Genomic DNA, 24,536 nt, shown 5'->3' with positions numbered 1-24,536 from the left:
AGATAGTGCATCCGGGTGGAGGCATCAAAGAAGGGCTTCCTGGAGGAAGTGGCATTGAAGCTGGACATTGTAGGAGGGAGGACTGAATATGTGGTGATAGGACGAAGGCCATTCTAGGCAAAGGCAAAAACAGATGCATGGGTGAGAGGTGGCACAGCGTGTGTGGGGGGAAATAATGAGGGGCTCAGCTTGGTTGGACGTTAGAGTGTGTGGAAGAAAGTAGTTGAGATTAAGTGTGGAGACGTTAGGTTGGGGCCGGCTCAGGGAGGGCCTTGAAGGTCACGCAAAGGAGTTTGTTGTGCAGATCCATCGTTCCCAGATTAGGAGGGAACACACAGCCCCAGGAGGGTGGTTTGAGAGTCTCCAGGAGTGGAGGTAGTTGGAAATAGCCCCTTCAAAGGGTGTCATATGTCCACTGAGCCATCCCTCCTACCCAAGGACTGATGCCCTAGCAAAAGGGGACTGTTAAACCTCTGAGCAGGGGGTGATCCGTCTGCATCTCCTTGTAAGACTTACTGGGGTGGGGCAAGACCAGAGGCAGAATCCTGTGGGGACAACACCACCAACATCCTAGTTATGAGGAAATGAGTGCTGACCAAGGGGAATGGTCATGGGAAGAGAAAAGAGGAAAGCAACTGGCTCTGAGAACTTCTCTGTGAACAGGGACTGAACTGTCAGGTTCCAGGGCCGGATTCAGTGGGAAAGCTTTCCTTGCTGACATTCACTCTTTATTTAGGTTGAGATAATGTGTACAAGATTCTCTCAGCATCTTATCTTGTAGCATTTTAGCTGGTGAATTGCCGACTCTGAGGGTGTGTAGATGGGTGACTGAGATGCTCGTTTGTTCTCTGATGGTGTTCTTAGACTCTTGAGTTATTTTCTGTTTCACTGACATTGGGGGAAGGCAGGATGAATGTCCAAATCCTCCTTGTTTCTTTCATCTGGATGATGGAAAGATTTAAATGTTTCACCAGTCCCTTGTTGACACGCCAGCTGTAGTGAGGCCTGCGAGGTGCTGAGGGCAGGAGTGGGAGGGGCGGATGGGATGGGAGAACGTGCTGGAAGGGAGACACTGCTGTGGGCTGATGTATTAGCTCAGCTTTCCACAAAGTATTCCCTTCATCCAGCTCAGGTCAAAAAATCTAGGAATCGTTCTTCTTTTCCTTTTTTTTTTTTTTAATTGTTGACTTCTGACAGTTGCCTTTTTAAAAATTTTTATTTATTTATTTATTTTTGGCTGTGTTGGGTCTTTGTTTCTGTGCGAGGGCTTTCTCTAGTTGTGGCGAGCGGGGGCCACTCTTCATCACGGTGCGCGGGCCTCTCACTGTCGCGGCCTCTCTTGTTGTGGAGCACAGGCTCCAGACGCGCAGGCTCAGTAGTTGTGGCTCACGGAGCCTAGTTGCTCCGTGGCATGTGGGATCTTCCCAGACCAGGGCTCGAACCCGTGTCCCCTGCATTGGCAGGTGGATTCTCAACCACTGCGCCACCAGGGAAGCCCTAGGAATCGTTCTTGCCTCCTCTTGTTCTCTCTTCCTCATTCAGTCTGCCAAGTCCTACCTTCAAAACATGGCAGCCAACAAGGAGAACCTTGAGGACATTATGCTAAGTAAAAAAAGACAGTCACGAAAAGGCAAATACTGTGTGATTTCATGTGCATGAGGCATCTAGAGTAGTCAGATCATAGAGACAGAAGGTAGAATGGTGGTTGCCAGGAGCTGGGGGGAATAGGGAGTTAGGTGGGTACAGAGTTTCAGTTTGGAAAGACGAAAAATTCTAGAGGAAGATGGTGGTGATGGTTTTCAACATTGTGAGTGCGCTTTAGTGCCGCTGAACCGCACACTTCAAAGTGGTTAAGATGGTAAATTTGATGTTATGTATACTTTACCGCATTTTATGTTATGTATATTTTACTTTTTTAAGAAAGTGCACCTACACATAGATTCCAAGAAGATAGGAAACATGGTCAGCACTGACCACCTCCACGGCTACCAGCCTGGTCCAGGCTGCCTTGATCTCTCATCTGGGCTAGGGCAACAACGTTCTACCTGGTCTCTGCTTCTGCCTTGGCCCCCAACTCTCTATTCTCAACATGGTAGTCAGAGCGATCTGAATGAAACATCAATCAGATTGTGTCACTCCTCTGTTTAAAGACCTCCGAATGGCTCCTCACGTTACTTGGAGAGGCTGGGCTAGCTCCCTGCACCCCTCTGCGGTCACTTCTTACTGTTCTCCTTTGCTCTGGTTTGGCAGCCACAGTGAGGCTTGACTCCGCTATTCCCTCACTAGGCCAAGCAGCTCAGGGCCTTTGCTCCTGCCATCTCCTCTGCCTGAAGTACTCTGCCCCAGATAGCTGCATCCCTGTTCCCTATTTCCTTCAGGTCTCAGCTCAAATTTCACCTTAACAAGGAGCCTTCCAGGGCTACCCTACAATAGTGCCCCTTACCCCATCCCACACTGTCTGTCCTCCTTGCCCTGAACTTATCAACCCCTGCCATATTTGTTTGTTTACTCATTTATCTCCAGTATGTTGCCCCACAAAAATGTAAGTTCCAGGAGGGCAGGTCTTTTTTGGTTTGGTTTGCTGCAGTTTTCCTAACACCTGGAATAGTGCCTTGACTGTCTTAGGTACTCAGTAAATAACTGTTGAATGAATGAGTATGTTGAGACTTCTCACTCCTGAGGCAATGAACCGATCAGGAAAACAGAAACCACTCTAGGTATTTCAAGCAATAAGAGACTTAATACAAGGAATAGAGGGCTTGCAAAATCTCTGGAAGAGTGGAGGTATAAAGGTGAGGGAAAACCGTCATGAGCGCGCAGGCCCACCACTAGCTTATGGAAAATCAGGGAATTTCAGAACCTGCAGGAACAGTTGCCAGTGTCACATTTGCCTGCAGCATGGAGGCGGGCCTTTACTGGGGAAATGTGTGAAGGCAGAGCTCGTGTGTGTGGGTCACGTTTGCCTGTTTCTGACGGGAGAGCAACGAGATTGCTTCCTTCTCCCAAATATCACACAAGCTAACCTGGAATCCTCCTGGTTGCTATGGTGGAAAATGTAGTCCCCAGGTTTCTAGCCCCTGCTAAGGGGGAATCTACAAGGGTAGAGAATGCGGCTGAAATTCCATCAAAGGCAGAATATGTCCACCTTCTTTTCTCTTCTTGCTTCCCCCCACAGTTATACTCTTTTAGTGGAAGAATTTCTCCAAGAAAGAGATCATTGAAGCAGACTGATTTCAAGGACTGAGGTCTATCAGACTTTGTTGTCCCATGTGATAGGAATGTTCTGCCTCAAATTATCAAAAGGTAATGATTATAATCTAAAATTTATGTAGCTTGTAAATCCACTCTATGTCAATAAAAATTAAAAAGAAATTTGTGGAGCTATCTGCATCAGGTACTGTACTAAGCCTCTCATATACATCACTTAATTGAGCCCTCATGAGGTAAGCATTATTTTGTTTGTTTTGGGGTTTTTTTTGCGGTACGCGGGCCTCTCACTGTTGTGGCCTCTCCTATTGCGGAGCACAGGCTCTGGACACGCAGGCCCAGCGGCCATGGCTCACGGGCCCAGCTGCTCTGCGGCATGTGGGATCTTCCTGGACCGGGGCACGAACCCGTGTCCCCTGCATCGGCAGGCGGACTCCCAACCACTGCGCCACCAGGGAAGCCCCGAGGTAAGCATTATTATTCATCCCCATTTTATAGATGAGAAAAGAGGCTAAGTAACTTGCCCCAGGTTGCATAGCTAGAATTTGAGTCCCTGAGTTTTTGGGCCTCTCACTGTTGTGGCCTCTCCCGTTGCGGAGCACAGGCTCCGGATGCGCAGGCTCAGCGACCATGGCTCACGGGCCCAGCCGCTCCGCGGCATGTGGGATCTTCCCGCACCGGGGCATGAACCCGTGTCCCCTGCATCGGCAGGCGGACTCTCAACCACTGCGCCACCAGGGAAGCCCTGGAGCCTGAGTTTTTAACCTTTTGATCACTCCTCCCCGCCCATCCCGTGCCCCGCCCTAAGAATTGTGAACACTAGTTCTGAGGTTCTCAGCTGTATGAAGGTGCACGAGGAGGGAACAGTTTTATAAGTCTGGGTAGATTTGTCAGTAACATAAAAATAAAGACTATTTGAATGTAATGCCTGGGAGTTTGAAACATGAGCTAGGAGCAGGTCTCAGGAAGCACGTCCTCTGGGTCAGGGAATCCTGGAACAGCAATATCACTTGCTCACTGTAGCAAAGAGGGGGTAAGTAGAGAAGGATGGTTTGTGATTTGGAAGGCTAATCCCTTCTTTGCTACTTTAACTTCTTTTGTGATTTTGGGCATATCATTTAGCCTTCCTGTGTTTTGGGGCATCTCACCAGTGCAAGTGAAATAACTATGCCAGCGTTTCTCATAGAAGAATAAGGGGTGAGGGGGGTACTAATCACTTGGTATAAATTATTCTGAAAACCCAGCTGCTAAAGAGTAATGTTCTGTGCTGGCATAGAACTGAATATTGGACTAGAAGATCATCTAGGTGTCACTGAAAATTCAACAGTGAAGGGCTTGCCTCCAGTAGCTAAGGAAGATGATTACACAGTCTGCTGGATTTTTCAGTCATTATTTTGGCCTTGAAAGCCTGCACTTTCTTAGCTCTAATCTAAACCCATCACTCCTAAATCTTAACCTCCTAGAACGAGGTATATTCCTGTCTTTGTTCTCACCCCTGTATACGGACTTACTGAAAACGGTCTTGTTTTACCATAGTTATTTTTATAATTACTTGGGATTGCTCACTACATTTGTCTTTTGGGCTATAAGACGTTCAGAACAGAATGCAATGTTCAAGGTAAATTTCAAGTGACCTTTTTCCCTTGAAAAGCGCAGCACTTGAATAGTGGTACACATTCATTTCCACCATACACATGTATTAAGAGCCACACCCAGCACTGTGCTGAGTGTTAGGGACATAAAGATTAAGGATGTGTCCACTGGTCTTAAGAAGCTCATAATCTAACAGGCGTCGTGCACACAATTTTGAAATATGAAATGGATGCCTCACATCTTGAGTTGGAGCTCTGTAGTCGCTCTGTAGTTAACGATCATGTTGCACCTTAGCACTGCACTGTGGCTTTAGAACTCTTTAGGAGTAATCCATTTAATAGAGAAAGGATGGCAACTGAAAACAGATACGTGGACAGCTCATGCGTAGTTATATTGTTATACAGCTATCTGCTTAATGCTTAGTAATTAGGGATATTGGGAGGATAAGACTGCAGTCCCAGAGAGGCTGTGGAGAATGTAAGTTGGACTAATTGGGAAAAGCTTCCTGCAGGAGGTGGGTCTGCTTTAATATAGCCAAAGTTTATATTAATTCTGAGCCTATTATCTCTTGCTTGTTTTTTAGGGAAAACTTCTTTCTAATTGTCTACCATTCAGAATCTGGATTCAAAATCTATCTCCTTGATGTAGGAAGTTTGCTGTTTTGGGCTTGCCTTTGTGCTTTTTATTTTCTCACACTTTTGAGACTCTGCATTTTCACACGTTATTTCACTTTTTTCAGGACTGTTGGCGACACCTCTCAATTTAGCACAGCTCTGTATTTCACTAGTCCTCGTTTACTCCTCCTTAAAGATCACTCATTAAGATGACAACTAAGGCCTCAGGTCTCCCTGCCTTGGGGCTGTGGGCCACACATCACATTTTGCAGCTCAGAAACCTGGGCTGTACTTTCAATCCATGCGCCAGGGTGCGTCTGAGAGATGAGATTTGCTAGGATTTGCTTCAGTAAAAGCTTTTGCAAGGTAAATACCTGTCACCTCTTGTGGGGTCTCTTCATCTGTCAAGCAGGTGGAACTCTCCAAAGGCAATCTGTGTGCTAGGCTTGGCTTCTGTTCTGTAAGACCTAGGTGTTTATTGGCTCTCCTTCTTCTGAACCACTGGAGGAATACTTTTCTTTCTTTAGTATACGTTCAGAGTTCTCGACAGGGAGTGAAGCTGGTCACATGAGAGACCCACTGAACCGAGGCTACACAATATTTCTTCGTATCCCCTCCACTAGGAACACTGAGGCCTCTGGGTTTTCTTATTGCTTCTTTAGTTGCCTGTGGCTCTGTCCTCATTGTCAGGGGCCTGAAAAGCGCACTAGCAGGACCCAGCGTGCAGGAGGCATTAACGGATGACTGGTCTTCCTCGTGTACGCCAGGTAGCCCTGGGACTGACATTTCACCCTGCTGCCTGCTGTTCTGTGGACAGATTAGCCAGTTAGCCAGACGGCCACGGGTTCTCTGGGCACACTATTATTATTCTTCTGGGACTTGGTTTCCTCATCCTTAATGTGGGCCTGAGAAGGCTGCCTCCTGCACAGGTGGCTGCAAGGAATTAGAAACCAATAAAGGGATTGCTTAGCATATGGCTGAATGTCAAGGGCAATAGAAATGCTTAATTTCATTTATTTAATAGTAGTTGGATGGCCACGTGAACGTTGCTGTGGAAACCATAATTCCTGAATTCTCTGACACTTATCTGTGTTTTGCTTTTAAAAGAGGCTTTACATTTAAATCCTGTAGTTTTTTTTATATTAGAAAAGTAGCAGGAAGGATCACAGCTTGATCTCATTCACTACCTTTTTATAAGAAACAGTGTGGGCTGCCACTGCTTCCCCACCAAGGAACATCTGTTGTCCAGTTACTCTCACCTGATCACTCTTTTTTTTCAAGGTCATGTCTCCATCCATCCATCTATCCATTCATCCATCTATCCATCCATCCATCCATCACACTGCATTTCCAACTCATGAGTTGAATGGGGCAAATGCAAATAGATCAGAACTATTGATCTTCTAGCAGGTATAGAACAGAGAGGGTGTCTTTGGTGATGCAGATGTGTGATGGCAGATCTCGTAGAGCTGGTGAGATCAAGGGGGGTGGGGGCAACCGAGGGCATGGCTGCAGTGAAAGTGGAGGCTTCAGCAGTTCAGAGGACTAGGGGCTCCTCAGGCTGGTGCCTGGGGGCTCAGGCAACACATAGCTGGGAGATGACCATCTAGGGTGTGGGCAACAACAGGACTGGTTAGAAAAATTGGTCTTGATTCTAAGCTCTCACTGGAGGAACTTGTGGAATCCCACATCTCCTGCAAGTGCCTCTCTCCCTCAAGCAGGATCCTCATATGGCTACCTGTCCTCCACCATGGGCTGTGAAGCCCTCCCCTGGACTGCGTGTGCCTCTCTGCCCATCACCTCTTGTGGTTGACTGTGGAGCTCATTCCCAGCGCCTGCTTCCAGCCACTGCTGCCCCTGCCGCCGCTCGCTCAACCCCTCCTCCCGGCCACAGTGACCGTCATCTGGCAGTCCCTTACAGAGATCCTAATATCACAACTCTTCTTCTTAAGCACCTGTTCTCAGTTTTTTTCATGGCTCTTCTATTCCCACCAGCGGTCAGCCAGGGTCTCTTGACGTTCTTCTCAGTGCTGGTCAATGTGAAGAGAGACCCTATGGGATTCCAGCTGGAGCTGCCGGAATTCCTGAAGTGGGCACACAGGTCAACCCTCTCTCTGGGAATTTTGCTTCAGAGGGAAAATGCAATTGGATTATCGTGGCTATATCTTTTCTAAATCAAACACATTATATTCCTCCCATTTTCCTTGTTGTCGAAAATGCTATTTCAGCTCACATGCCTGAAAATCACCCTTGACTCCTCAAGTGTCCTCCTTCCATTCATTTGGTCTCTAAGCCTAGCTGATTGAGTGCTGATAGCCCTGAAACGAATCCCTCATTTCCATCCCATTTTACCTCTCCCATCACTTTTTGTTTAACAGTTAATGCTTAATATTTATTTATTTGGCTGCATCAGGTCTTAGCTGTGGGCTCTAGAGCACACGGTAGCCCCGTGGCATGTGGGATCTTCGTTCCCCGACCGGGGATCAAACCCGCATTCCCTGCATTGGAAGGCGGATTCTTAACCACTGGACCACCAAGGAAGTCACTCCCATCACTTTTTAAAAACAGCTTTAGTGAGATATATTTTACATATAATAAAATTCACCTTACACAAGTGCACTTTTTTTTGATAAATTTACTGAGTAGCGCAGCTATCCCCATAAATCAGTTTCAGAACATTTTCATCACTCCAATAAGATCCCTCATGCCCACAGTTAATCCCTGTTCCTAACCCCAGCCCCAGGCAACCACTAGTCTGCTCTCTGTCTCTATAGATTTGCCTTTTCTGAAAATTTCACATAAATGGAATCATAAGATATATGATTTCTCATGTCTGGTTTCTTTCACTTAGCCCAATGCTTTTGAGGTCTGTCCACATTGTAGCATGTATCAACACTTCCTTCCCTTTTATTGCTAAATAATATTCCATTGTATGGATATATTACATTTTGTCTATCCCTTCACCAATTGATGGACATTTAGGTTGTCTCTACATTTTGGCTATTAGTGGCCGCATCACTTTACATCCCCCCAGCAATTGTACGAGGGCTCCCATTCCTCCATATCGTCAGCAAGAGTTGCTATTGTCTGCCTTTGTGATTATACTCATTCCAGTGAGTATGAAGTGGTATCTCATTGTGGTTTTTCATTTTCATTTCCATAATGACTAAGGATGTTAAGCATTGTTTCATGTGGCTTATTAGCCATTTATATAGCTTTGATGAAACACTGTCCACATCTTTTGTCTTTAGGTTGTTTGTTTCCTAATCATCAAATTCTAACACCTCCCATCACCTTTTACCTCCTAACTGGTATGCCTGCTTCCATGTACTTTGTTTTACAAAGTGCTACCAGATTAATGTTATGTGTGGCCTAGGCACCATTCCTCACTTACTCGAAACCCCTCAGTGTTCTCCACTGCCTGAAGTTCAAACTCCTAAACTTGACATTCAAACTATTACACGATATGATTCCCTCTCTCCATACTCCCACAGGCACTCTGAGTTCTTGAAAAATAGCTCACTTGTGACCTCCCTGCCCTTTCCTTCTGGGTGTTTGTCTCGTGTCTGATGTCCTTCCCACCCTCCCTAGTGTCGGACCCACTCTGCAAGGCCCAGTCAAGCCACTTTCCCAAGGGTCCCCTCACTGACTCCTCCTGGGGGACTCTCCCACCTTTCTCTGACTACCCTGACTCCTTGTTTCCTTTGTCCTGCTGACCTGCTGACCTGGCCTGCCTCTAAACTGAGTGCTGTTTCAGAACTTTTAAATAAAAATGTTTCCCAGCACCCAACACATAATGATATTCTGCTCCAGCTCTGTTACAAGTTCATCAGAACAGTCATCAAATAGATAGGCAGTGGTTCTGTTTTACTTTATGTCCTGGACTGCACAGCCTTTTATTTATTTATTCATTTATTTTTGGCTGCATTGGGTCTTCGTTGCTGCACATGGGCTTTCTCTAGTTGCAGTGAGTGGGGGCTACTCTTTGTTGCAGTGCGCGAGCCTCTCATTGCGGTGGCTGTTCTTGTTGCGGAGCATGGGCTGTAGGCGCACGGGCTTCAGTAGTTGTGGCACACGGGCTCCAGTAGTTGTGGCACACGGGCTTAGTAGCTGTGGCTCATGGGTTTTAGAGCACAGGCTCAGTAGTTGTGGCGCACGGGCTTAGTTGCTCCACGGCATGTGAGATCTTCCTGGACCAGGGATCAAACCTGTATCCCTTGCATTGGCAGGTGGATTCTTAACCACTGCACCACCAGGGAAGTCCCTTCACAGCCTTTTAAAGTCTCACCTGTCACCAACATGTGCTGCACCTCTGATCCTGCGACTGTGTGTGGCCCCTGGTTGGGGACCAAAGAAGGGCCTGTATTTCTTCCCTGGTGCTCCCCCAGCTGGATCTCTGTCTTGGGCAAGTCACCTCACCTCTAAAGGGCTCTGGGGTCCCCCTCTTATATTCCTAACTCCAAATTTAGTAAGTTGTAAAACATAAATGATGTATGATTATTTTTTTCTTTTTTTTGGTAAAGTGCTCTGAAGTCTTATTTTGTTGTAAAATATTTATTTTTTAAAATTTTATGTATTTATTTTTTGGCTGCGTTGGGTCTTCGTTGCTGTGTGCGGGCTTTTATCTAGTTGTGGCGAGCGGGGGCTACTCTTCGTTGTGGTGCGTGAGCTTCTCATTGTGGTGGCTTGTCTTGTTGAGGAGCACAGGCTCTAGGCACGTGGGCTTCAGTAGTTGTGGCACGTGAGCTCAGTAGTTGTGGCTCACGGGCTCTAGAGCACAGGCTCAGTAGTTGTGGCGCACGGGCTTAATTGCTCTGCGGCATGTGGGATCTTCCCGGACCAGGGCTCGAACCCGTGTCCCCTGCATTGGCAGGCAGATTCTTAACCACCGTGCCACCAGGGAAGTCCCAAAATATTTATTTTTAATCACCAATATTCTCTACCCATCTCTCTCTCCAGCTATGGTGGTTTTTTTGTTTTTGTTGTTTGTTTTTGTATCCTGGCTTTGTCTAGGGATGCAGGTACGTGTGTGTGTGTGTGTGTGTGTGTGTGTGTGTGTGTGTGAGAACACTTATGGCCATGGATGTTCATGGGGCACCCACCTCCTTTACCCTCTAGCTCCTTGTGAGCCCTTTTCTAAAAATTGAAACTTGGGCTTTCCTGATGGCGCAGTGGTTGGGAGTCCACCTGCCGATGCAGGGGACGTGGGTTTGTGCCCCGGTCCTGGAGGATCCCACATGCCGTGGAGCGGCTGGGCCCGTGAACCGTGGCCGCTGGGCCTGCGCGTCCGGAGCCTGTGCTCCTTAACAGAAGGGGCCACAACAGTGAGAGGCCTGCGTACTGCAAAAAAAAAAAAAAAAAAAAAATTGAAACTTGCTTTAATTTCCTTTTTATATTTTAGTAACTTTTCTTATAATAATAATAATGATGATGTTAAACTTCTCTCAGAAAACATAGAATTGGAAACTCCCAGAAAGAGCTGTTATACTCAATAATTTGATGTTAGATTCTAGTCTTTTTTCTGTTGCATATATAATTTTCTTTTGGTTTCACTGAATTATCATTTTACTGTACATACTTAACTTTTTAAAATACTTAAAACTATGATATCATCAACATCTTTCCATTTTCTCCAAAAAATTATTCTTTTATGAAAACATTTTTAATGGCTGCATGGTATTCCACCATCTGACTACTGTAAGTTATTAAACCTATCCCCTGTAAGTTATTAAGCCTATCCCCTACTGATACACACGTAAGTTGTTTCTCTTCCTTCACTGTTATAAACAGTGATGCATAGAAAGCTGTGATCCCTTTCCAAAGCAGGCTACTTCTTGTGGTAAGTGGCAGCACAGTCCATAGTCATCACACCTGGTGCCCAGTGTCAGTGGGCGAGCACTCATTGTCTGAGCTTCCTCTCTGTTTTTAATAATTAGGCTTTTCTCCCCCCCCACCCACAAACCAAACAAAAGAAACCTCTAGCCACACAAATTTGGTTCACACTCTTTCTCTTTCTATACCTTTATTTTCTGAACTGTCTGAACTTTGGACAGGAATCAAACTTGGAATTTAGCATGAAAGGAATTCATGAGCATAAAACGATTAATGATTGAAATGATCCTCTAAGAGTGGAAAGCCTTCCTTAGCTTGCAGGATAACAACCCTTCTCTTGCAGTGGCCAAGTACACAAATTAAAGTTATCAGCTTGCTGATGACTCTTTGGCAGCCCACACATGGTCATATGGTTCCCCAGAACACCAGTAGATCATATGCAAATATTGTTTGCATATTCATCAAGATACCACATGGACGGTGTAAGCTGCTTTGATTCTCTTTCAAGTAGAAATGCAGGCGCCTCCGGCACATGCACTCCACTGGCTCCGTTGGCATGTTGGTGCCTGAACCAACATGGAAATTATTCAAAAGAAAAATATTAAAGAGGAGTGAAATCTATCATAGTCTGCCCTCTGCTTAGCAATTAGAAGTTGCCAGCCTGATTTTGGTTTTTTATTTCTGATTTATACTTTTAGGCTTTCAAAAACATGGTGACATAATATATTTTAGCTATAAAATTTATTAGCTACTCACCCCTGAGGTATAAATAATGAGAAAGCTAAATTGCATTTTCTGAAAATATAAAAGTCCCATGAAACACTCCCAAAGAAGTTACATCTGTTTAATAAGTAAGCAACAAGGAATATGGAATAAGAATTTCATTCTTAGCCAGGTAATGGACCTTAACTTTTTGTTTTGCACTTTGTACTTATGAATATAGCAGGGAGATACTGTTTTTCACCCAGGGGTATCAATGGAGTAAATAAATTTGTGTTAATAGAAGCTCTGGGTTTTTGGAAGCCAGTATGTAATTTTTTCATTCATAAAATGAGTGTTGTTTTTTTTTAACCTAAATCTTGAAGTAATTCCATTAACACCCTCAAATATACAAGCACACCTAATTTTACTGTGCTTCACAAATAATGTTTTTTTACAAGTTGAAGGTTTGTAACCCTGCATTGTCAGATGATACATTTTTAGCAGTATTTTTATAAATTAAGGTATGTACATTTTTTAAACATGCTATCGCACACTTAATAGACTACAGTATAGTGTAAAGGTAATTTTTATATGTACTAAGAAACCAAAACTTCGCGTGACTCACTTTATTGCAATATTTGCTTTATTGCGGTGGTCTGGAACTGAACTGACGCATGCCTACATACATCTAGAGATTTCTATCTATCTAACAGTGAGGGCTTGGGTTGCATCATTAAAAAACTTCAGTTAGATAGAAAATAAAGTTATAGCTAGTTTCTTTAAAGACTAACTCTTTAGGCTGCTAACTCACAAAATAAAAACTACAAGAATTCTAAAAACCTAAGGTCAACTTGAAAAAGCCACCATTAAGCTAAAATTAGGGAGTGTTTTATATACAATTGAATTTCCAAAAGAAAACAATTACAAGCTGGATAACAACAACAACAAAAACCTATTTAAAGGCACTGGAGAGTGGCCAAAAACGGGCACTGGAGGGGATTCAAGGATTCAATCCTTGAAAGAAGGGTTACATGGGTTTTTCCAGTCTGCTGGGCACAGTGGCTATAACTCAAGGTGAAAGCCAGTCTTATTGGTTAGAGGCATTTCGTGGTGGAGTTTAGGGCTGTAGCTGGAAAGGAAGGAGAAAAATCCCAGAAAGGAGAGAGTCAAAGTGAGGCAGCTCTAAAATCCACATTTCATTTCCCTCAAATCCTTGGCTCATATTTTTGAATTTTGCCTACGTGGAAGAGCTACAGGAAGTCCGGGGGAAAGAGCATCTAGAAGCTGAAAGAGTGGAGCAGAGATTTCAGCTGCTATCACTGCAGGGGAGCAGAGCTTGGAGTTGAAGTCCCTAGTTAGAGGGGCCTGGTAAGCACTTTAGACTTTCCACAAAAACCCTAGAAGGGCCATACTTTAGGGGTAAAGAACAAGTCCCAGGACTAAGGGTGAAAACTAAACAGAACTAATTGCTCTAACAAAGTATAAAGCCAAGCCTCTACAAGTTTAAGGTGACCCACCACTAACTTAACTGTCTACTAGAACAAAATCAGTACTTTTCAAAGGAAGATAATAGAATCTAACATCTCTATGATGTCATATCCACAGTATTCAGCATACAGTTAAAATTTAGTGGATATGAAAAGAAACAGAAAGATGTGATTCAGAGTCAAGAGAAAAATCACTTAATAGAAAGGGAACCCCAAATGAGCCAGATGTTGGAATTAGCAGGCAAGAAATTTAAAGCTCTCATTATAACTATGTTCACAGATTTAAAGGAAAAAGAAGCAGAGAAAGGGAAACTATGTATGTACATATTGAAAAGTACAGTATCTGAAATGAAGAATTCATTGGATAGGCTTGACAGAGATTGGAGATAGCAGAAGTAAGGGTCAGTGAACTTAATAAAGGGTCAATAGAAAGTATCCAGTCCGAAGAATAAAGGGGTAAAGATTGAAATAATTAACAGAGCCTCAGTAACTGGTGGGACAATTCAAATAGTGTCATAATATACATGTAATTGGAGTCCCAGAAGGAGAGAAAAGACAGAAAAAATTCCATAAATAACGGCTGAAATTTCCCCAAACTTGGTGAAAAACTTACAAGTCAAGTTATAGGTCCTAGAAATTCAGCAAACCCTAAGCAGGATAAATACAGAGAGACCCACATCCAGGAGCATCGTAGCCAAACTGCTGAAAACCAATGGTAAAGAGAAAATCTTCAAAGCATCCAGACAAAAAGGACACATTACACATAGGGGAATTCCCATAAGAATTAATGCTGGCCTCTGATCAGAAGCAAGGAAGGCTTCTAATCTGAAGGCAATGAACATCTTGAAAGGGTGGAAAGAAAAATAACTGTCAACCAAAAACTCTGCATCCAGTTAAACTATTCTTCAAGCTCCGAAGTGAAACAAAGACATCTTCAGATAAGCAGAAGCTGAGAGAATTTGTTGCCCAGAGACCCTCAGTATAAGAAATGCTAAAGGAAGTTCTTCAGTCTGAAGGGAAATGACCCAGCTGGAAAGTTGGCTCTATAGGAAAAAAATGGAGTTCCCCAAATGATAAAATTGGGTAAATATAAAAAAACCCACATATTTAAAATGTCCTAGTTTCACTAAAAGACAACAAATTGTTTAAAGTAAAATTGAGAAGACTGTATTATGGGTTTTACAATGTATGTAGATATAAAATACATCAAATAGTAGCACAAAGGAGGGAGGCAAAATGGAATTATACTGTTGCAAGTTTCTTACATTTTAGGTGAAGTGGCACAAAGTTAACTCTTAAGTAGCCCAAGTTAAAGATGCATATTATAATCCTTACAGCTAAAAGGCCAATAGAAGGATGAAAGGGGAATAACTAAAATAAAATCAATTAACAAAAAGAAGGCAGAAGAGACAGGAATGAAAAACAGAGTACACACAGAAAACAGATCGATACTAGCAACAACATGAAGCTCAAAAACCTCACGTTAAGCAACAAAAGCCAAACACGAAAGAATACACGCTGCATGGACTTTACCGATAAAAAGTTCAAGGTCAGGTAAAACTAATTTATGGTGATAGAAATCAGAGCTGTGACTGTGTACCAGGGATGGGGATCACCTGGGAAGAGAAAGGTAAGAACTTTCTGGAGCGATGGAAATATATAACTTGATTGTGGTGGTGGCTTACCTGGGAGTGTACAGTTATCAAAATTCAGAGAATTGTACACTTAAAAAAATTGTGCGTTTCACAGTATGTAAATTTCACATCCATTTTTTAAAGCATCAAATCAAACTCTCTTGCGGGGCTTCTGGTTGTAAACTTTGATCGACAGAGGGCGCTCCGAGCTCACCAAACACGCTTTGGAGCCCCATCTACTTTGGGATGCAAATCAGACCACCTCGGGTCTCCTCTGTCTCCAAGGTGAATTTCCCAGCTCCCCAATACTCTTCCTCGACACCACTCCTTCCCCACCCTCGGCTCACTGGCTTCTGCATTTCACCTGGCCACACGCTGCTTTTCGGCAGATGAGCAGTGCGTAGCTAATGGCTATGCTATTTTCGCAGCATCTCCGCGGAATACAGATGGGGATGGAAGCTGGCTGGTGTTGCCCGGAGGTGTACCTGACCCCTAAGGTCTTCTCTTGATATGATCACTTTTAAATGGGAAGTAGGAACGTAATGGAAACTTCCACACTGTTTTCGACATCTACATTTTGACCTTCTTACCTCGCTTTAGTGCCTGTGAAACATTCCCACGCAAGGGCTGCGGCGGGAAGGGGTGGGCGGAGGGCAGTGCGAGGGATGCGCGGAAGGAATTTTCCCTGAGGAAAGCAGGTGTGGGGCGGCGTTGCCACAGGGCTCCAGCACCCCAGGATATTGTCTTCCTGCCCCCTGCATATCTCAGAGGGAAGCTAGAGGCTGGAAAGCCCCAGGCGTCCTTTGCGCCCTCGCATGCCCCCAGGCCAGGTCCCTCCCGGGCGCGGAGATGCCATTACACCTCACGTGATCACCGCACGGGGCTGGTCCTTTCAAGAGGCGTCTCGCGGGGTGTTAATTAAAGGTCACAACAAAACAGACCTGCGGGCTCACCAGAAGAAATGTCCTCCCGGGAGATGAAAAATGACACCCCGGAGCAGCTACGTGTGGAGCCCGGCAAATGCCGGCTTCCTGCGCTCCAGGCGCTGCGCCGGGGGCGGAGGGGGACTGGAGAGGGCGATGACTGGGTTCTCCCGGGACACGGCGGGCCCTGCGCGCTGGAAGAGCAGGAAGGGGGATGCCGAGGGGACCCCCGGCCAAGGCGAGGCCAAGGCCAGCTTGCACACACCCCCTTCCAGGCCCGCGCCGTCTGCGCCGAGCGTGTGCCGCGCGGCAAGTCCCTCAGTTTCCCTGGCCGGCGGCGGCCCTTTGCTCCCCGGGCTCGCGCGGCCCAGCCCTGGGCGGCTAGGCACAGCACACACTGGGTCGCGGGCGGGCGGGGGCGAAGGACCTGTTCTCCCGCTGCGCTCGGGAGGGTGGCCCCCAGGCCGGCCGGGCTTGGTAGGGCAATTCCAGAAAAGGTTTGCAGGGCCGGTCTAGGAGAACAAAGGCCGGGGGGAGGACCCGGCATATTTGTGGACTTGTTTGTGACTCAATCCGTCTTACACGGCGTTTCAAAGGCAGAACTGCAAGCCTTGCCAGGAAGAGAAAGAACTTGGGGGCGGGGAGGCTCGGGCGCATTTCTGTCCGGTCGCGCTCGCTCGGCGCTGCCCCCAGCTCCAGGCTCGCGCAGTGCTGTTTCATTAGAGCCCTGGATCCGGGCCACTCACCAGCAACTTCCCCGCAACAGGCGAGATTTACGACCCCCTCCCCCGGCTCTCGGCCTCGCAATGTCAGGCAGGAGCGCCGCAACATAAAATGGATCCCGGCAGACGCGGCGGCTGCAGCCAGGCGGCGGGCTCCCCGGAGGGGCCGCTGTTCGCGAGGCTCCGCGCTGCGCCCCGGCGCACACGCGCGCCCTGACCGCAGACGCCGGCCGGGGCGCCCCGCCGGCCGGGCCACGCCGCCGCCCCTCTCTGCCCTCGCGCAACTGTCAGGCAAAGCGGGCCGGCGGATATTGGCTCCCCAACACGCCGAGGCTCCTCCCCGATCTGGATCTTTATATTTTGGGAGAATTTCTTTGAACTCAGTTACCAAGCTCCGCGAAGGAGACAAGTTCCCAGAGCCGGCTCGCCGGCGGAGGCGAGGCGGGGGGCCCGCCCACCTTGTCTGCAGCTGCCGTGTGCCCCGATTGTACTCGTCTTTTCCCTCGTGGAGGAAAAGGACTCGCTAGGCTGAGGAGAATGCCAATTATCTGGATGTGACCGTGAAAAGAGAACGTGTGGTTGGAGAAGGCAGAAGAGGAGGAAACGCATTATTTGAAGAGAAGAATAAACCAGGCATTGAAACCCTTCTGCAAATTAGTGCTGTTACTTCTGAGGTCCATCTGCTTTTATCCCCCCGCCCCCTTCAGTTAAGAAACCTTGACTTGAGGGCCAAGAGACAGCCCCCTACAACTGGACACCCTTCTGGGTTGGAAGACCTTTTGGATGTAGCGTTGGTGGAACATTTAGACACTCTCCTCTGGAAAAGCCACCATGAATTCGGTAGCTGGGAATAAAGAGAGGCTTGCAGTCTCCACCAGGGGCAAGAAATACGGGGTAAGTTGTGATGGGTATAATGCGGAGACGCGTTACCGGACTCTTCCCGGCCAGGGTTCCCCTTTCCAGGTAACGTGCAGCCAGGGCAGGGTGGCCCCGAGCTCTCCTCCCGCTGCTGAGGCGCCTCGGCTGGGCTAGCCGGCGTGCGCGCGCGGAGGCGGGTCCGCCAGCAACGACGCCAGCGCACTCGCCGTGCCCTCGGAATTTTTGCAGCCCTCTCGTTCCTTCTCTTCCCCGCATCCCTAACTTTTGCAGCATTCCTGCACTTCCAAGCAGAGTTAAGCCGAATGGGAGGGTTTCCCATGATTTCTCTGCTGTTCTTAAGGGGCCGTTTTCCTGGAGGCGGGAGAACCTTTCATTTACCTTCAGGATCCGGAGGGCCTTGCCCTGAATGAATAAAAATCCAAAAGTCATAGCCCACCCCCCGCCCCCCGTCGTCCAGGATCTTATAAGTGAGCTCCTGCTGGGGTGGGTGCCGGATTCAAAAGCGCGGGGAGCTGAATCCGTGGGTTCCTCTGCAGAAACCATCGAAATTCCCTGAGCGAGTGAGTCCCTCTCCTCCAAACCAGAGGAGTCCGCTGCCTCCCGGGAACCGGTGCAGGGGTCACCCGGGCGACGGGGATTCACTTAAACACAATTAACCAGACATAGGGAGGCAGATTTGGCCGCAGGGCTCAGAGCGGCCCTTAACGTGCGCCCGGGGGCGCTTGGCCGGGTCCTCGGTGGCGCGCAGGTCCCCGGGCAGGCGGGAGGGCGGCCCTGGGCAGAGGCGCGGGAGCCAGCCGCCCTGCGGCCCCTGACACCGTGTGTCTCCCCCGCAGGTGAATGAAGTCTGCTCGCCCACCAAGCCCGCGGCGCCCTTCTCCCCGGAAAGCTGGTACCGGAAAGCATACGAAGAGTCGCGCGCCGGGAGCCGCCCCACTCCCGAGGGCGCGGGCTCGGCGCTCGGCTCGTCGGGGACGCCGTCCCCCGGCTCGGGCACCTCGTCCCCGAGCTCCTTCACGGGCTCCCCGGGCCCCGCCTCCCCGGGCATTGGCACCAGCTCGCCTGGCTCCCTGGGCGGCTCGCCAGGTTTCGGCACGGGCTCCCCGGGCTCGGGCAGCGGCGGCGGCTCCTCCCCCGGATCGGACCGCGGCGTCTGGTGCGAGAATTGCAACGCCCGCCTGGTGGAGCTGAAGAGGCAGGCTCTGAAGCTGCTCCTCCCGGGGCCCTTTCCCGGCAAGGTGAGCGTCGCCGGGGACAGGGCTGGGCGGGCAACAAGTGCGCGCCTCGCCGCGGCCGTGGATCGGGGGACCTGCAGCGCTGTGCGCTGCTCGGTTCCGGAGGAGGCGTTGGCCGAGCCGGGTCAGCTCCCGGCCTTGGGGGCGACCCTGCGCGTCTCCCCCGCCAGACCTTCCCCGGGCACAGTGCTTGGATGGTGCGTACGCGGTTCCAGGCCTCGCCGCCCACCGGGGCTGCCCAGGTTATTCTTCCTGCTGCCCTCCACTCCTCAGAGTGCCCTTTCTGTGCCCCCAGGACTCTCCCATCCATCCCGTTGGTCCCGCGCGGTGCTGCCTTCGCCCGAGACCCTCTTCCCGGGCGTCCACAGGCCTTTGCCGCGTCGCAGGCCGGGGACACGCTGACACCAGCTACTGGGATTCTTTCCTTTCCGCGCCCCCCTACCGGGGCGACTCCTTAGATTTTTCTCCCCACCCCCATCCGTGATCATTTACAAAAATGTCGGAGGGAGTAGTAAAAGCGGGCTGATAATGAGGAGTTGGCATTTCCCATTGCCTATTCGTGAGCCTTCCTTCCCAGGGCTACCAAAACAGAAACACATATCGGAAAGTCAGCATTTCCCCCTAACCTCTGTGTGTCTATCAGAGGAAGATTAAGGGGTGAGTAGTTCTTTGAGCGGGGCTCCCTCCTGCCTGCACCAGTGCTGAGCACGTTGATTCCTCCATGGCACCCCTGCCAGCGTTGTGTGTGTCCCCAGAGTGTAACACAATGCAGTTGTATTTGCACTGTTCGGTCTAAGTACTATCAAATGATAATATTTACTCTTTCACTTCAAAGAGTTTTTTTTATCAGTGCTTAGAGAGGAATATCGAGAACACAGCGTGAATTGCTGTAGAGAATTCTGACCCTGTTCAGTGGGACTTTCTGGTTTGTACTTCTGTGACTTTTGAAGTGAAATGTGATTTTGAGTAGTGGAGTCTAGGAATAGCTGCATCTGCTTGCCGTTTCTGCTTATCCAAATATACACACATTGATCTTTTCATACGCAACGGTTGAATTAAACAGATACCCGCAGGAGTTGTAAAATTTTAAATGTGGAAAGTTGCCACCAAGAGAATTGGTTTTATGAATCCCGAATTTATCTCAAGAGTAATTAACTTGTAGATTGTTGTCAGTATGCCATTTTCGTAGTTTCATAATAAATCTGTCAGGACACCCCTAAAAGTAAATCTCAGGGACTCTAAAAAGCTTATTTCACTCTTGCATGCCATATCTTCCGATTTAACACTCTCTTCACTCACAGATTTATTTACTCTTGTGATTGTTTATCAATATTATTTGATTATCTACTACACTCAAGGAACTGTGTTAGGCACAGCAATAAAATAACAGGTACACACAGCCCTTGTCCACATGGAGCTTATATTCTAACGGAGGATACAGACATTAACCACAAAATGCACAATTCATAATTTGTTTCCATTTGCGGTGAGTGCTACAGAGGAAGAGTGTGGGATGCTGTAAGTCTGTATAACCAGACTAGACCAGCTGATAAATTTTGAAGAACTTTGGTTCTTTTTTTTTTAATTTAAGTCTTTTTTTAAAAATTAATTAATTTATTTTATTTATTTTTGGCTGTGTTGGGTCTTCGTTTCCGCTCTAGTTGCAGCGAGCGGGGGCCACTCTTCATCGCGGTGCACAGGCCTCTCACTATCGCGGCCTCTCTTGTTGCGGAGCACAGGCTCCAGACGTGCAGGCTCAGTAGTGGTGGCTCACGGGCCTAGTTGCTGCACGGCATGTGGGATCCTCCCAGACCAGGGCACGAACCCGTGTCCCCTGCATTGGCAGGCAGACTCTCAACCACTGCGCCACCAGGGAAGCCCAAGAACTTTGGTTCTTAAAGATATATTTTTGGCAATCCTAGTAAGTTGCAGCCTACCAATTTTTTCTAGAACATTCTTGCGGACCTGTTCTTACAGTAACTTCTTTGTGTTGTTGAATGCTCCGTGTGTGCCAAGGTAAATTAAAATATACTCTTTTCATAAAAGTGGAGGGAGGAAAGGAAATCTATAGGAAGAAGAAACAAATGTTGAAACTTAAATGCATCCATCATGTTTTGTGGAGTCATGTGACAAAGTAGATTTTTGGCTTTGTTGAAGCAGCCTGGAAAATTCATTCACAGTGCAATAGGAGGCAGCTTGATATATTTGGCAATTTTATTTATGTGATGAAATAAAAGTGATGCTGGGAAACTGATTATATTATCAGAGTGATGGCTCCAGAGGAAACGTTGGATCTGGGGAACCTCAATGCTCTGCACCAATTTAAAGTGATCCAGGCACATCTAGAGAAGAGCTGTCAGTCTTGGGGACAGTCACATGGGGTCACTTTAAGTGCACACATGAATTTGCCTGGAGTTTAAGATGTGATGGAGCACAGTGAAACATGACATGTGGTGCAGGGGAGAACATAAGACTTAGCCAGAAACAAGGGTTGTTCGGATGACCTCATTGTTAGTAATGAGGTATGGGGCCAGAATTTTAACTACCAATCCTCTGCCTGTCTCTGGGAATAATAATTTTAGGGTTTTTTTCTTTTTTAAGTATTGGTACCCTCAGGTAATATTTCCATTACACCTTTAAAGTTTGCAGCATTTTTTTTTTAAGTTTGCAGCATTTTAACCAAACAAATGTTGTGTTCTCTCAAGCACCATGGATGGAGGCCCACGTAACTCCAACACAAGGCCTTTCTTCTTCCCTGAGCCAGATTTATGAGCAAACTGTGGACCTCCGTAGCCCTCAGGCACAGAAGGAGTTAAGTTCCATTAGAACAAGAGAGGTCATTGTGACTCCAACATGTAGTTTGCCCTGAAGAGTAAGGGTCTGGAAGATAAAGGCATGTTTTTGAGAGGTAATTAGCAAAAATCATCTTTGTAATTCACTTAAGATGAATTTGGGGACTCTTTTCTTACATAGAGTATTACATTCTGTGAGGTGGTGTTAAAAGTCTCCTCGGTAGGCATTTAAAAGTCAAAGGCAGAATAGTACATCCAGGAACCTTATAATTTTAGGGGAGATTTGGTTTTAGTTCTTTCTCTACCACCGGTTTATTTTGTGACAGTGAGTAAATCAGTTTTCCTCTGTATTTTAACTTTCCCATTAATACACGAAGGAAAAAATGATTCAGACTCTAGAGGATCTTTTAAATGATTAGAATGTCAAAGAATTATTTTAGGTGAGGCTTGAAAAGTGCTTCCATTCTTTAGAGAAAGAGGTGAAGGTTTATCTTTTTTTTTTTTTTTGCCACGCCGCGGAACTTCCCTGACCAGGGATCGAACCCGCACCCCCTGCAGTGGAAGCGTGGAGTCTTAACCACTGGACCACCAGGGAAGTCCAAGATGTGGAGGTTTATGATTATTAACTAGACAAGATTCTATGGGATTTATGTTTTACAGAATTTAGGGCTTTTCTTGCAAAATATTATCCACTTTCAGTTTCTGAGTTCATCAGTACATTTCCCAAATATCATTTTGCCATACGAATTCTCACATCACGCCCACTGGTAGGTAGCCAGCGCTGTTGAATTCCCCCAGTTTTGTCTCTGAAACAGTTGGTTAAGGAGGGGAGGTAAAGTGCTGGTGGGCCCACGCAGGGAGGTCGGGCTGGTCCCAGGAGTTAGACAGTGGCTCTAGTGGCCTGAGGCGTGACCACCCGGTTCTGAGCACTCTCAGTACTAGTCATGTGTCCACTGGAGAATGAGACTTCATGGCAGAAGGCTACACGGCTCGGAGGTTTCTATCTTAGGTAACTGGGTGGGTGGGGTAATGTTGACTGAGGCAGGAAATGGGAAGAGATGCAGATTTGGGGGGAGCTCATAGAGAAAGATGATAATGGATTTGGAAGAGATAGAGAATAAAGGCAGATTTAGGAATGACACAGACTGAGGAATGTAGAAGAGACAACTGTGAGCTCACATAACTCTTAATGATGCTCTGGATCCCACCTGTCAAATAGCAGCTCACCTGAGTGAGTCAAGATTTTTGCCTGGTGACAGACTGTAAACCATTTGGATTGACTTATTACTTCAGTCAGTAAAAAAATTACTTATTGGGTTTATATCATTTCTTTTCTAGGGCTAGTAAGTGAAACTGGTCAGATAAAAGGAAAGAATGTGGTTTTGTAAAGTGTTGGGATTTTAAGTGAAATCAGTCCTTTTACCCATTGTGGTGTCCCACTGTGTAAATATAAAACCATTTCATATCCATTGGCCAGAGCATCTTTCCTGTTTTATACACAGTCAAGGCACGGAGCCAGAAATGCGGGCCAAGGAACGAATCTCCCATTTTGGGGCTACCCTAGATCATTTCGAGATCTGTTACAGAACTTTTGAATTGACAGTGTAAGCCCTATGAAACATCAGCCCCAAAGAACTCCCTGGGGTGAGTAGAAATGTTCCAGGTTGGCAGAAGGTTATCAGACATCTATTCATTTCCATATCAATAAGAGAAAATCTTTTATATAAAAACAGTACAGAACTACATTCCTAGCTGAATTTTTCCCTGGCCATATATTCTGGGTCCATTTATGCCCCAGAAATGTCAGGAAGATTAGCCAGACATACTGAGAAGAGTGGCCAGGAATCACAGAGATGAAAGAAAGGAATGTGTCAGGGGGTTTAAGAACACCAAACGTAGACTCTAAATAGCCAGGGCCCAAGTAAGTCTAGACTTGGGAATATATATATACAAACACATATACATATATAGATATATATATACACACACACACATATAAATATATATGTATATATATATTTTTTCAGTTCAAAAACAGGGGTATGAAAAAATAACTCCATTTAAAAGATCCCCTAGAAGCCAATGTAAGACTCTTTATAAATAGATACTGAATTTTAAGTACTTATTAATTATGAGAAAAGTCTATTGGAAATCTTTTTATGAACACATGGCTGTTTTCAGAAAGCTTCATTTGAATCTTTTCCATTTCGGAAATATTTTAGATAAGGGATCAGCTAATAGATAATATCGGTAATGAAAAAGTCCAGTAGCATTTATCATTAAAACATTTCTCAAACATTTTAGGTAGTATAAAAACATTCCCAGTAGAGACATATGAGCAGTAATATCTTCTTTAAGGCTTAGTAAGCTATGGCATAATCGCATTTCATTCTACCAGACTTTTAATTGTGAACCAACAGGGTCAGTTTTTTTTTTTTTTTTAACTTTTAATGAACTAGACTCTCTAGAGTTTTAGGAAGAAAATGAGATTTAAGGGTCAAATCAACTTTAGTTTCCTCCTGAGAAAATTTTATCTTTTGATTTTATATAGTATAAATATCAAACTCAGAATTTAGAAAAAAACAATATTTAGGCTACTATCACAAAACATTAAATTATATAAGCACTGAATTGGGACATTCATCTGAATAGAAGAAACACATGGTATTTATTATATAAATATTTTGTGAGATTATAAATGTAAAATTTGTATCTTACATAAAATGACAAAATTATAAATTTTAATCTTAAAAATATAAGAGAATGTAAAATTATTTTGGTATATAACAAATACTGATTTTTAAAAATTTTTACAAAATTATGTAAACAGAAATTAGCATAAAATGAACAAATCAAACACTAACATATTAGTTTAGTTCATATATATAATCAAGTTAAAGCACTAAGTATTTTCAG

The 24,536-nt window shown here is 46.0% G+C and overlaps 1 protein-coding gene across 1 annotated transcript in view; it reads left to right on the top strand.

Annotated features, from left to right (window-relative positions):
• Positions 1-16,986: 16,986 nt before the first annotated feature.
• Positions 16,987-24,536, top strand: part of KIF26B (kinesin family member 26B) — a 491,854-nt gene continuing 484,304 nt past the window's right edge. Inside the window, exons 1-2 of the mRNA XM_060128442.1 lie at positions 16,987-17,608; positions 18,430-18,831. Of these exons, the coding sequence (XP_059984425.1) occupies positions 17,546-17,608; positions 18,430-18,831 (465 nt within the window). The 5' untranslated portion in view covers positions 16,987-17,545. The remainder of the gene's footprint in view (positions 17,609-18,429; positions 18,832-24,536) is intronic.

Source organism: Lagenorhynchus albirostris, chromosome 2, assembly GCF_949774975.1.
Source record: "Lagenorhynchus albirostris chromosome 2, mLagAlb1.1, whole genome shotgun sequence".
NCBI lineage: Eukaryota > Metazoa > Chordata > Mammalia > Artiodactyla > Delphinidae > Lagenorhynchus > Lagenorhynchus albirostris.
This window is presented reverse-complemented; position numbering and strand designations above follow the sequence as displayed.